Genomic DNA, 14,411 nt, shown 5'->3' on the forward strand with positions numbered 1-14,411 from the left:
AAATATTATATATATAGTGTAGTTCTTAAGTAGTTAAAAACATTAGTCATCAAGTGTACTTGTTAAGTAGTGAAGAAATTAGAGTCATCAAGTGTACTTGTTAAGTAGTGAAGAAATTAGAGTCATCAAGTGTACTTGTTAAGTAGTGAAGAAATTAGAGTCATCAAGTGTACTTGTTAAGTAGTGAAGAAATTAGAGTCATCAAGTGTACTTGTTAGGTAGTGAAAATATCATGGCCATCAATGGTACTTGTTCAGCACTGAAAACATCCTTGCAACGTAAATTAAATGTTGAGAGAGCTTGAAACCAAAAGAAAGAAAAAGTAGCATCAAAGAATTAGACCTTCTTTATTACATTCAGTAGTGTCAATTTATAATGTGAAATGGGATAATTGATCATGATTCTGATGTAAATTTTGTGTACAGCACAATTATATCTAGCTGTACCTCTGACAATATCCAGATCTAAATTATGTACATAAAGTTATCCATATCTAAAATATATACCTGACAGTATCCATATCTCCATTATATACATGGCAGTATCCATATCTCCATTATATACCTGACATTATCCATATCTAACTTATATAACTGACATTATCAATATATACATTATACCCATGACAGTATCCATATCTACATTATGTTCATGACATTATCTATATCTAAATTATGTAACTGACATTATCTATATCTAAATTATATACCTGACATTATCCATATCTCCATTATATACCTGACAGTATCCATATGTACATTATATACCTGACATTATCCATATCTACATTATATACCTGACATTATCCATATCTACATTATGTACCTAACATTATCCACATCTACACTATATACCTGACATTATCCATATCTTCATTATATACCTGACATTATCCATATCTACACTATATACCTGACATTATCCACATCAACACTATATACCTGACATTATCCATATCAATATTACATACCTGACATTATCCATATCTCCATTATATACATGACAGTATCCATATCTACATCATATACCTGACATTATCCATATCTTCATTATATACCTGACATTATCCATATCTACACTATATACCTGACATTATCCATATGTAAATTATGTACCTGCTGTTATCCATATCTATATTATATACCTGACATTAACCATATCTAAATTATGTACCTAACATTATCCATATCCAAATTATGTACCTAACATTATCCATATCCAAATTATGTACCTGACATTATCCATATCCAAATTATGTACCTGACATTATCTATATCTATATTATATACCTGATATTATCCATATTTTACATGACAATATCAGCATCTATATTATAAACCTATTATCATATCTATACTACATACCTGATATTATCCATATCTAAATTATGCACCGGACATTAACCATATCTATATTATGTAACTGACATTATCTATATCTACATTATGTACCTGACATTATCCATATCTAAATTATGCAACTGACATTATCCATATCTAAATTATGTGCCTGACATTCTCTATATCCAAATTATGTACATGACATTATCCATACCCAAATTATGTAACTGACATTATCTATATCTAAATTATATACCTGACATTATCCATATCTACATTATGTACCTGACATTATCCATATCTAAATCATATACTTAATATTAACTACATCTAAATTATGAGCCTGACAGTTTCATGTCTAAATTATGTATCTGACATTTTTGATATCTAAATTATGTACCTGACATTGTTCATTATCTAAATTAGGTACCTGATAAAATTTGGTTTGAAAATGTTGTACAAGATGTTATGTGGATTGTCGGGATGGGCTGAGAAGTGCTTGTTTTCATACAACCTTTTATAATGAAATAATATTCACAGTATATATCATCATAAACTGGACAAAAGCATATTCCAAATATAAATAAAACTAACCTCTTAAAATTTAAATTAAAATGTAATCTCCAAAGTAGCGATGTTATAAACAGCAGTGGGCACAGACTGATCCAGTTATCATATATCTTGTTTCCAGAAGCCCGTTTACTGCCTAAAATATAAAACAATAAAAGAGTCTATGTTATTGCCAATATGATGTCACAGGATACCAATAATACCAATAATGAAACACTGACAAACAAGAAAACAACGACATGAACAAAATCGAGAAAAAAACGTTCAAAAGAAAAATTAGATGAAAGGAGAGGCCCACTGCATTTTCTTGGACTACAAACCCCAATAGGAGGTGAATAAAATTCAAAATACCAATGCTTATCCCCAAGTCCACAATATGGTATCTAAAATTCACAATATCATATGCAAAGATTTAAAATCAATATCCATATGAATGTTTTAGACTCATTTTCGGTGATGCCCTTAGCTAATTATTAGTCTTATTGAAAAACACACATATAAGGTACAAAACTTGTTCCAGTCAGAGTCCTATCCACACAGCATGCAAAATAACAATGCTGATTAGATAATTGTGTTTAAAGTTTTAATCTGTAATCCACATCCAGTAAATAAGCAGTGTTTTACAAATTAAGGTGAATGATAATGCCTCAACAAAAGTCCTTGATTATGTTAAATTACTAGTCATTATTTCACCCATCATGATTACTGTCTGGTATCATTCATTTGTATGTAGCTTTTGAAATTATCTTTCAATACCTAATGTACTTTTTATTCTGCATAATGTAAATTAGAAACCACCTTCTATATATATATATATATATATATATATATATATATATATATATATATATATATATGCCTTGTTTATCTGGTAGGTATAATGGTTGTACCTAATTTGCATTATCTCCAAGCAAATATATATTGCCTGAATTTTTCGCTTGCCATCATGATACTGTAATGACCATGGCTTGAGTCACAATGACTTGGATAATACTTTCAGTCTTTGCTTCTATTAAGTTTGCTTTTATAAGTATGGTGCATATGAATATGAATTAGAATGCTCACTTACAAAGCATAGCAATTATATTTATCTCTAATGTCTATCGACTGTCAAACTAGCTGCCTATCCTGGCAACCGATCTTAACATGTGTAACCAATTTTCGAGGTAGAGGTTCTTTCGGTAAAACGTCTTTGAAAGTCTGTCATAAAGTTTTCAGAGTGTACTGTTTAGCTTATCTGCTACAAATAGTATGCTCTTATGCTATTACTATTTGTAATCTATGTAAAATACCTGCAAAATCATGACTAGGAAAGTCCATGTATATCCTTATATCACGATGTCCGCCATTTTGGATTAGCATGAGTGTTTCGTATTTAGAGATTCTATACTTTCGCATTCGCAATTATTCTCTCTAATGATAGTAGGGTACTGTAAGAAGGTAATTTGCATGTTTTAGTGATAACCTTATTGCAATACAGTTGTACTGATGTATGCATTTCATGTTTTGATGTGACAGTACCGGTCGTCTGCATCAAGTGTAAAACCCGCGTCTACATGAATTGATTAAATTATTCAAGACTTAAGTTATCATCATAAAGTTTAATTTTACATAAGCTTGATCTCATAAAATGTTCTTATTCATTTCATAGACAAGTCATACAGTATTGAAATAATTCTTGTTATGTAATTTATGTATTTGTAATGTTGACATGGTATACCATGCAAAACTGTATTGTTTACAATGCAATACACGGCACACCATACAAGACACTGATTGGTTGCATCGGTTGCTGTCCATTCATCGATTGGTTGAATTGTGTCATGTGGTGTCTGGGAGAAGGTTATAAATAGGGGAGTGCTGTCATTGTTGGTCAGACAACTGACGAGTACAGTCGGCGCCAAAATCCAAAGTGACAAAAAGAAACAGCAAAGTGTCAAGTTAGTACATTTTGGAGCTTTATAAATAGCACGTTTTGCAATATCGAATAAACAAGAATAATATATTTATTATAACAAAAATAGATTGTAATAGTTGTCTCCCACCACACCTGACAGTCCCCCCCTCCCCCTTTTCAGTTTGTTATATTAGAATTACATAATCTGGTTGTACACAGTAACTATAGCTCTTATTTATTATTTATTTATTTTCACAATTCATTAAACATTGTCAAATTGTTCTCGATTTTATGTTGATGATATAACCCCTCTTCCATCGCCCCAAACCCAAGCTTTTGATCTTTTCTTACATAACTCTATCAGTTCCTATGTACAAAAATATCTAGCACCCTTAAGGACCAAAAAGGGCCTTACAATACTATCAAGCCAGCCATACATGCTTATTTTTATTGCTTAACATATCCTCCTCGTCTCTTCTTTTATATGAAAATACCGATATCTGCTGAGAAAGAGATCACTCTATTTTACCTAGAATGTAACACTGTATCAGTACTGTTCGGGGATACTTTGCTCCTTGGCATTCAGTTGCAGCTGGACAACCTCCTCTTCCAGTTTGCCAAGAGTATTAGGAGACATTTCTCCTTCTCCACTGTATGAGACAACGTGACTGTATGCCATATGCTGGTTCTGGAGCTCCCAACTGTGATGCCGTCCGTAAGCAAAGTATAAAACCAGCCCTGAAGGAGTTAAATATACACTCTTATATGACAGTGAGACTTCATGATGCACAGTTTACTTTTGGTGAATTTAGGTCAGAGCCACATGACTGTCCATACAGCTCAGTAGCTCCTATTAAAACCTAATTGTGTGGATTGATTGTGTGAGTCCAATTGCAGTATTTATGATTGGAGACTGGTAAATTATACAACGGAATAAAAAAGAAGGGGTCTGTCCCGTCGTCGGCAGGTGCCGTTTGCTGTTGCTATGTTGGTAAATATGGTGTAGAGTTACGGGTGAAATGTGTCTTAAAATGAAGATTTGACTGGCCTAAGGTGGTATGGTGAAAATAGTTCCTGTATTAAGTTGCTAAGTTAAATAGTTTCAAGGCATGACATACTGGCGCTACATTACGGAAAGTTAATGAGGAGAAACCATGCAATTGGTGGTTGACAGGCAACTGGGAAGTTGTGAGATCTGTGGTCATGTATGAATTAGAGTAAAATTATTTATACTTTGGACGCTTTGGTATTTCCACGTTACAACAGTAGTTGTATGGAAGTCTTTGGAATCAGAAAAACATGAATTTTAGCGGAGTTCACGCCAGGGTTTGACATCTCTTGGTCAAGAATCCCCTTTGACTTGTTACAGTATGTGTGTGTATGTATGCACGTGTGATTATGCAAGTATATATATATATATATATATATATATATATAATACTATCATACAGGTTAGAGAATTTTTGCACCTGAGTGTATATAACACTGATCTGGTGACATTTGATGATGTGTGCTTAGTCGTGAGGGAATATGGGCTCGTGTGTGCAGGCAAGGCAATGGGTGTTACCCGCGGACCTGGGTTCGAATCTCCATAGAGTACAAAATTAAAAATTCTCTAACCTGTATGATAGTACTATTTTTATTAAAATATTAATTCTGCCTATTTATAATCAAGCATTCTTCTATAGGAATCCAGGGATTGCACTTTCCGTTATGTTTGGTGTATATTTATAATTCTCTCTCTCTCTCTCTCTCTCTATATATATATATATATAATACTGCATGCAGTTTTTGTTCTCCATAATCACATAACCTTTACAAAGGGGTGGAAGATAGAAGTCAAATTATGAAAATGTATCCTAGATATCTACCTTCATCCAAATAATGAAGAACTTACGGTAGTAATTCAGTTCCCATAGTAAACCTATGCAAACAACATGATATTACAAACTTTTAAGTTCAGAGTGATGGTGATCAAACCTATATTTATCAGTATAGATGAAACCTGGATGAGAACTTCTGGGTAGAGAAAAGGATATGAGCCATGGCATTTTTTTTAGACTTGCATGTGTTTAAAGTCATGTGACCAAAGAGTCAGGTGCTAATTTCAGTAATGAGTGTTCCCAGCTCAAGACTGTCAAAGGACTGAAATTACATCAAGAAAACAAAATGTCTCTATTTTTTCAGTTACAACTAGGATAAGCTCTTAAAAGATTCTTTTTCCTCCAAAATAACTTTCATTATAAACCAATTAGTATCATGTGTCCTGAAAGTGTCCACTAAGTCTGATTTCACTGTTTGTTATACGATGTTTATTCTCTCTGTCTCTCTCCCACACACACACCCACACACTAAAAACACTCACTGTGAATACAATGAGCCATATGTGTATGCACGCTAATATGTTGAATGGCACATCAACATAACTGTGGCATTATGGTGTCAATCAAAAGTAATGTTTGAAAAATGTACACAGGACAAAAACTGCACATAACCTTCAGGAAGTAAAGACTTCCAAATTGACGTAAATACGAAGTACTACAACAAGAAAAAAAGGTAAAAAAATAAAATTATTGTACAATGTATATCAAATAAAACAGCACCACTCCAGTGGCCTAGTGGTTAGAGCGTCTGCCCCGGATGTGGGAGTTTGTGGGTTTGAACCCTGGCCCAGTCATACCAAAGACTTCTAAAAATGGTACTAACAGCTGCCTCACTTGGTGCTCAGCATTAAAAAGTTAGTGTTAGAACTGGTCAGCCTGGTGTCAGGACTTGGTGGGACATCATGCTACATGTCTGCGTCATGATGCCCCAGTGCTAGACATCACTTTAAAACTGTCACACTGCAGACATCGTAGTGATATGACTGGAAAATTGTTAAAGCTACGTTAAAAATCTAAATCACACACATCACACTCAAATAAAATATAAAGGCACCACTGTACCAGGATCTCTATCTAGATACCACAATAAAGTCACCTGCTATGCATGATTGCCATCATGGTCTGAATTTTCTGAGCTGTCAAATGTAAGTATCGATGACTATCACTTATATTAAGAAGTTTTCTCCAAGTTTTCTGTTTCCTCCTCCTCGAAGACCATCCCATATTTCAGCTTCTATTTAAATACATGACTCTGTGCAAGTCAAACCAGCTACTTTTTAAAAAAATACAGGTGGTGAAATCTTGAACAATTCAAATCAGAAAAAGAAACTATAAAGAATAAACCTCATCATTCCGTTTACCTAAGTATAGGATGAGAAAACTCGTACAACTGAAATCATATGAAGAAAAAAATTAGATTTCAAAATAAAAAAAGTTAAAAAAATATCCTTGTTAAAAACTCACCGATGATAAGCCAAATTCCAAGACGAATCCATGTAAGGTACGAGAGTTTCATCATCAGGGCAATATTGCACAAGATGCTGGTTGTCGGTATTAGTGGAACAAAAGGAATCTGAAAAAAATGGAATCATATAAGAAAGAACACATAATCAACATTTTGTTAGAATTTGTCCAATTTTATGATGTACTATATAAACACAGCTTTCTGCCTTAAAATTCACATTGCAAATTGCATCACGACTGCAAAAGCAGATAATACATTAAAAATAGCACAATGTTGTCTTTCACGAGATTGCCTAAACAATAGTTTTGTGTCATTTTGGTTTTATTTCATATGCATTAAATTATGTGAATTACAGTTACCTGTTAATGTCAATGTCTGGGTTTTCCCGATTTAATAATTTTTAACTTAATGATTTTAACTGTCTCAAAGCAAATATTCTTTTTGCATTTGCCAAACAAGACATGGTTTTAACTCAAAGCTGTAATACTCCTCATGAAACATTTACATACCAGGTAGTGTGCCTCTGCACGCAATAGTGTTTAAAACAAAAGCATCTTGCAATACTGCTAAAAAGGAAGTTTAGTATAAATGTTCATACAATAAGAAATATTGATAAAAGAAAGTGTGAAATAATTAGACAAGTAAATTTCTTATACCTTGCATAAATAAGCCTAGTCATAGAAACAACTAGTTAGAGTATTCTCACCCATCTCGCGCTGTTTATGGCCCCCACCCTTTTAAAAAATCAGGCATCAAGTATATAAAAAAGGCACATAACTTAGTAATTTCATTCACTAATTTTTCAATTAGATTTTAAAACTGGACACAGATGACACGTTTCTTTTTGCTGAAATGGACCAATCTAGAAGCCAGAAAAGGACAGTAAGCAGTCTGTCCACTTGTTTACATCTAACCCATTTGTTGCCATGGGTTCCAGGCACTTTCAACTTGGCATTTTGAATCTTTTCTTTAGTAACATGGTCGCCATATTTTTATGGTGAGCATATGTTTCCAAGCAAAACATGTGATGTAGTTCTTTGATAATCTCAGTAATTTCGTAAATACTGGAGATAACTATATTTAAAAACAGTAAATAGCAGTTCCTCCATTTTTTGGCTTAAATTGTTTTAGAAATATTAAAAGCAGATAACTGCAAATACTGGATGCAGATGACACATTTCTTTGAACTGAAATGGACTGTTCTAGGAGCCAGAAAAGCACAGTCAGCAGTCTGTCTACTTTTTTACATCAAGAGCTTCCATTAGCTTTGACACACCAAGTTAGTCGACAGTGATATGGACCCCTTGGCAACAGTCAGGTTAGAAATTATAAATCAGTAAATGAAATTACTAATTTTTGTGCATTGTTTTATATCATTGATGTTTTTTCATTTATAAAATCGGTAAAGTAAGGGGTACAAATAAACAGGATGGTGTGCGAATAATATAGTTTCTCTTTTGTATCATGACTATGTAATGACAAATATCATGTGTGTAATGACAAATATCTCTGTAATGACAAAGTCCTTAGGCTATAAACCAATACCTGAAATGTTAAGAATGCGTCGTTCTTTTCGTGAGCGATGAGAACTAAAAAGCAAAGGATGATGAGTGACCCAAAAATTGTAACAAGGATGATGGACCACCATGTTCCAGAAGCAAGGTATGTGTATCCAAATATCACCGTGGCATTGAAACAAACAATTCCCACAATCAACAGAAAAACAGCCAGTAGTGCAGCATTCCCAGGTTGGAATGATTTTAAAATAGGCAAAAACCTAAATCTCTGCTTTAATTTTCCAAAATCATCATGACTCCTGGATTTCTTGATGATGGAACTATCTTCAGTCATGGCATTTTCATCTCTAGTACTTACATCCTCTTCTGGTTTGAGTTTGAACTGACATTTGTCAACAGGGAGATAGCGTAGGATAATAACACTTGCAGAGACGATTGTGTATGCAGTAAGTGTTCCAATTGACATGAATTCCACTAGAGTTGTAATTTCAAACAAGAGTGCCATTATTGCTGAAAGCAAGCCGAAAATGAAAATAGCCACAATGGGAGTCTGAAAATGAGGGTGAACATATGCAAAGAATCGGAAAAGTAATCCATCAGAGGCCATGGAGTAAACTGCTCTTGGCAAAGAATATGCAGATCCAAGAAGAGAAGTGGTTATACCAAACAAGGTACCTATTGCTACAATGTACTTGGCCCATTCTGCACCCCGTGTAGCAAAAGCGATGGGAAAGGCCGCATTGGGGTCTACTAAATAATACGGAAGCATTAAAGTTAAAGAAGTGGTCGCTAGGACATACATACAAGTAACTAATAATAATGCAACAATAGTTGCAACAGGAATCGATTTTTCTGGATTTCTCGCCTCTTCACCAGATACTGCTATTCCTTCAAAGCCAATGTAAGCATAAAAACATGTTGCTGCTCCTGCTAATGTCCCACCAAATCCAAAAGGCATGAAACCACCATGTTCACTCCAGTTTTTGGTATCAGCAAAATAAAATCCAATGCACACCAAGAATATAATAACTACAGTATTAATAACAGTGAAGAGACTATTAAAGTTGAGAGTAAATTTGGCCCCTGTTGCAATAATTGCAAAAATAATTACTGTTGCTGTGAATGCAACAAAATCGGGATATTCAGATAACCAAGGGCTCCCATGACTCAAGTATCCAACATTTCGCAACGTGCTATTCCGAATGGCACCGTTAAAAAGAGAATCCAATGCACCGCTCCATGCTCTTCCTACAGATGAAGCCCCGAGAAGGTGTTCCAATATGATATTCCAACCAATAATGAAGCCCCATATCTCTCCGATTGTTACATAGGTATATGTGTAGGCTGAACCAGCCTTTGGTACTCTGGCCCCGAACTCAGCATAGCAAAGTGCTGATAAAATGGCGGCAAATCCGGCAAAAACATAGGAAAGAACAGTACTTGGCCCTGCCATCTCTCTTACAACGGTACCTGAAAATAATTATTCCCATTTTATTGTTTTGCGGTTACAATTGGTATATTTTATTTTTATAGGACTATTTATTGTGTGAGATACTAAACCATAGAACTGTGTAGCTGAGGACAAACAGTCAAGAAATATGTTAAGAGGTACAGATGGAACTTTATTTTGACAACCCATAATACATGGTCCATTGTTAGTTAGATAATAATCTGCATGTCTTACGAAAAAATAGCTGGGCCTTACAGGTTTGGATAGCACATAGTTTCGACAGGCGTTTAATTAAATATGAAGGTGAAAGGTATGCCAGTAAAAAAATAAGCATGATGGCAATACATAATACTGTCTGGAGACCATTTTCATTCCTGAAACGATATATAATGGAAAGAATCTATTTATCCCAGACATTTTTCCAATTATAAATATGGTTTAGTTTTGTGGGGTTTAACACAAATTTTCAGCCCATGATAGGGTCATACATGTCAGTCTATATATTTTAGAATCCCCATAAAGATTCATGAAACAAGCACCAACCTACAGGAAACTACTGTAAATATTTCTCAAATATCCACACTGGTCGAGCTGAGAATCGAACTGACACAGACAGAGGTGAGATGTGTGAGTGACTTTTAAAAGCAAGTGCTTTAGACCTCTCAGCCAGCTGAGGCCCCTTGTCCAATTACAGATTCCCATGATTTACACATATATTTGGAACAATTTAAATACTTTTCTTTTATGAACAAAGGGACAAAGGGATTGGCTGCGTATACATTAATTCTTCATTAACCAAATGATACACTGACTTCATATACATGGCAAGCAGAGACGGAACACACAATTCATACTATACAAATTCATTTTTTTCAGAGGGGTGGGCGAGACGGTACTTCATGGTATGCATTTTTATATCTTATAAAACTCAAAAATTTAAAGCTCCGTCAATTTACCTTATTATTGTTTATACCTTTTAAACAATTCTGAACAGGATCTATCTTGTTTGGAAATTTCTGCTGTTACAGATTTAGCTTTTTTAACATGCACTATATCCATCATTATAAAGACGTGTTGTTAATCCTTATACATACATACATGCATGCATGCATGCATGCATACATACATACATATATACATGCATGTATACATACAAGGTTCTATCAAATTTTTAATTCATGGACAGTGACAGCAAAATATGTGCATGTTGACTAACTCCTGGTAATTATAAAATATTTCATATTATACAAAATGTATGCTATATCAAATTAGTTTTTTTCCCCAACAAGGTTCAAAATACGAAGGAGGTTTTGTATTTATTATATATCCCATTTCCACGCATTTTAAAAATGTTCAGCTTTACTGTATGAACAGAAATTGTAAATGAAGTTGGATTTTTAAAAGTTCAATTCACATCTAAAAATATCTACAGGCGGACATCAAAGAAGGTACCTAAGTTGTGTGGATATAGGAATATGGATTAAACGATAGAGTTTATCCAAGCCAAATGTGCAGACGTTCTGACCTAAAATGCAAGTCTGAGAAGGACACAATTCAACTGAAATGGCTTTCACTGACTTGGTTATCCAAATGTCAGACACACACACACACACACACACACACACACACATATATATATATATATATATATATATATATATATATATAAACCTCCACAGAAATACATAAATGTAACAAAGATCAACTGATGAAACTACTGCGAGTATTATCAAACAGTCAGAGAGAAGAAAGAGGGAAACAACAAATAATATTTAAATGTGTGAATTTTGTAGATTTTCTCACAACACATTTGCGAAGTCAGTGTGACAAGTAACATTAAATTGATGAACATGTCTATGTGCCATGTTAAATTACTAGAATGCAGTGGTTCTAATATCCGTATTTGGGGAATGATTGATTTTTAATTAGGATTCAATAATTATGGTCAGACACAAAGACGAGGCAAGATGAATTTGGGGTCCAAGAATAGGAAAATTACAGTTGAAATGATGCAGAGACAATTTTTGTACCAGCAGAAAAAAGTGTCATAAAATGAGACTTTTCAGAAATCGCTTTATTAAGAAAGCGCAAAATTATGAGGAATTTTTCAAACCTGGATAGGTGTTTGCTAATTGTCAGTGGTTAGATAAATTTAACCCTGACTGGCTAAGCTAAATAAGGGGTGTAGGTTCCCCTGATGAAATTCAATGTTTTAAGTATACCCCATCATAAGTTTAGACAGCCTAAGTTTCTGTGGGAGGTAATAAGTTCTTAGCTCCAGGAGAGTAGCAAGTATTGTCTTGTAAAAACTGTCCAAGAGACAGTTATCTGGAAGTTAGAGGGACACTGAACCTTAAAAGTAAAGAGAGGTTCTGCTATAAGTGAGGCTTGAAAACATAAGGTATTCGTCTCAATCTCATGCAATTTGTTCTTTGACACGAGTTGGTAAGTATTTGTTTGTATTTATTTGTTTTAAATTCATACATCAATTTTTCTTTGATATTAGTTTGGAAGATAATTGTTTGTATTCTTTTGTCTTGAATGTTATATGACTCATTTATTCTAAGAATTTCATACATTATTTTCTTGAAAGACTCTTTAAATAATTGTTGAATATATTGTGAATCATGTAGACAGTTGGAAAGGAATTAAATTTTACTATGTCTGTAAATGTAGTGTTAATAAATTGTTAGTTAGCAAATTGTGTAGTTAAGACAAGAAGTGAATTTCATTTATTAATTTGTATAATCAAGATGTGAAATCTTTTAACAGAGAACTCGAGTGTCTGTCGGAGGATAATTAATCAAGTTTACAATTTATAGTTCACCTAGGGGCGAGTAATGCGAAAAGAGGTAATGTTCCATTTTAAAAATTAAAGGCTGGAAAATATTTAGGATGCCTATTTATTTTATTTTAAAATGGAAATAGCTCCATATATGCACCATCCAGAGAGGGCAGAGAAGAGACAACCAACTTATGGTTGATGGCCCAAAAGAGGCTGGAGAGAGAAGAGCAAAAGGAATATCTCAAGAGTCAACTCTAACCTGTCACAAACGTTGAGTTCTGGAGTGACTGGCAAGCAACCGGGTCATTTGGGAATGCTGGATAACTGAGTTCAATTGCTCATTCTATATCTTGATGAAATTTTTCTGAGCAATATAAATAGAATGGCTAATTGCATTTTATATAAACTTGGTAATTATTTCTAAAAGATCCTTCCAATGTCATGTTCAATTTCATTTTGTTTATATAAGGGATTAAATTCTTATGTTCTGCGTAAGGGGACTTGTGTTGTTAAGTTCTGTATCTCTACTCAGGTCTCCATTTATTCCATGTATAAATTTTCTATTTTATTTTAGTATTTACTTGATCCGGGAAAAAACACTGTGGTCGATCGTCTTATTGTCTTATTGATAACGATAACCACCACCACCACATTACACAATAGATGTATTGTCGGAACACAAATGCTCCAGAGCAGTGCCTGAGAATCTGACTATAAGACAAAATCGAGACCCACAGATGTAAGGATGAATGGACAAGGATAACACTATATGCCTCAACCATAATCTTGGTGAAGTATGATAAAAAGACTTAGCATGATGTGCTGGCGAAAACAAACCGATAATTTTTAAAATGAATTTTTCTGTGAGGACTACTGGCAACAATAATCAAACAGAACTCAGCAAATATAGTAAAAGCCACTAGGTTCATGATGAATTAAACAAAAAAGCCTGTTTCTATTAGCACACTGATGTTACTGCCAGGATAGAGAGGACAAAATCAACACAAGCTTGGTTAAGCAAAGCAATATAATCCATCTACCAAAAGAACTATCCATAATACAATGAAACAATGACACTGTGACCTATAATCAATTGTTTCTTTGATTCCAAATGATATATTGGATATCCTAAACATGACTGGACATGGTTAAATGGCGAGTAATATGGGCGGGCAAAGGTGGTGGTGGGGGGTAAGCCTTTTGGCGGTTTCTTTTATGTTTAATGGTAAAGGAATAAATTACAATTCATATCATGCCAAGGACATCAGAATAAAATGCTTCAAAAACGATGAACGACAAGGGGTGTGTTGGCCAGGATTCAAACCAGATCCCCTTACCCTGATTCCTATATATATATTATTTTGCATCTCTCTACTGCATTTACAACAGTTGCTGTCTTCGTGAATTTATGCTGCCATTCAAAATATTATTTCTTTAGTATTCAAAGTTTCCCTCATTTTCATCTCTTTTTTTTCCCAATAAATGAATACATAACTGAAAGAGG

General features: G+C 34.0%; 1 protein-coding gene across 2 annotated transcripts in view; it reads right to left on the minus strand.

Moving 5' to 3' along the window:
- Nucleotides 1–330: 330 nt before the first annotated feature.
- Nucleotides 331–14,411, minus strand: part of LOC149781410 (cationic amino acid transporter 4-like) — a 50,737-nt gene continuing 36,656 nt past the window's right edge. For both annotated transcript variants that reach the window (XM_089935501.1, XM_089935502.1), the window contains 4 exons: nucleotides 8,701–10,142; nucleotides 7,155–7,263; nucleotides 4,337–4,545; nucleotides 331–2,046 (listed from right to left, as the gene is read on the minus strand). In XM_089935501.1, coding sequence (XP_089791627.1) covers nucleotides 4,355–4,545; nucleotides 7,155–7,263; nucleotides 8,701–10,142 — 1,742 coding nt within the window. In that variant the 3' untranslated portion in view covers nucleotides 331–2,046; nucleotides 4,337–4,354. The remainder of the gene's footprint in view (nucleotides 2,047–4,336; nucleotides 4,546–7,154; nucleotides 7,264–8,700; nucleotides 10,143–14,411) is intronic.

The sequence above is a fragment of the Sinohyriopsis cumingii genome, chromosome 15 (assembly GCF_028554795.1).
Source record: "Sinohyriopsis cumingii isolate HCF-2022 chromosome 15, ASM2855479v2, whole genome shotgun sequence".
NCBI classification, from domain to species: domain Eukaryota; kingdom Metazoa; phylum Mollusca; class Bivalvia; order Unionida; family Unionidae; genus Sinohyriopsis; species Sinohyriopsis cumingii.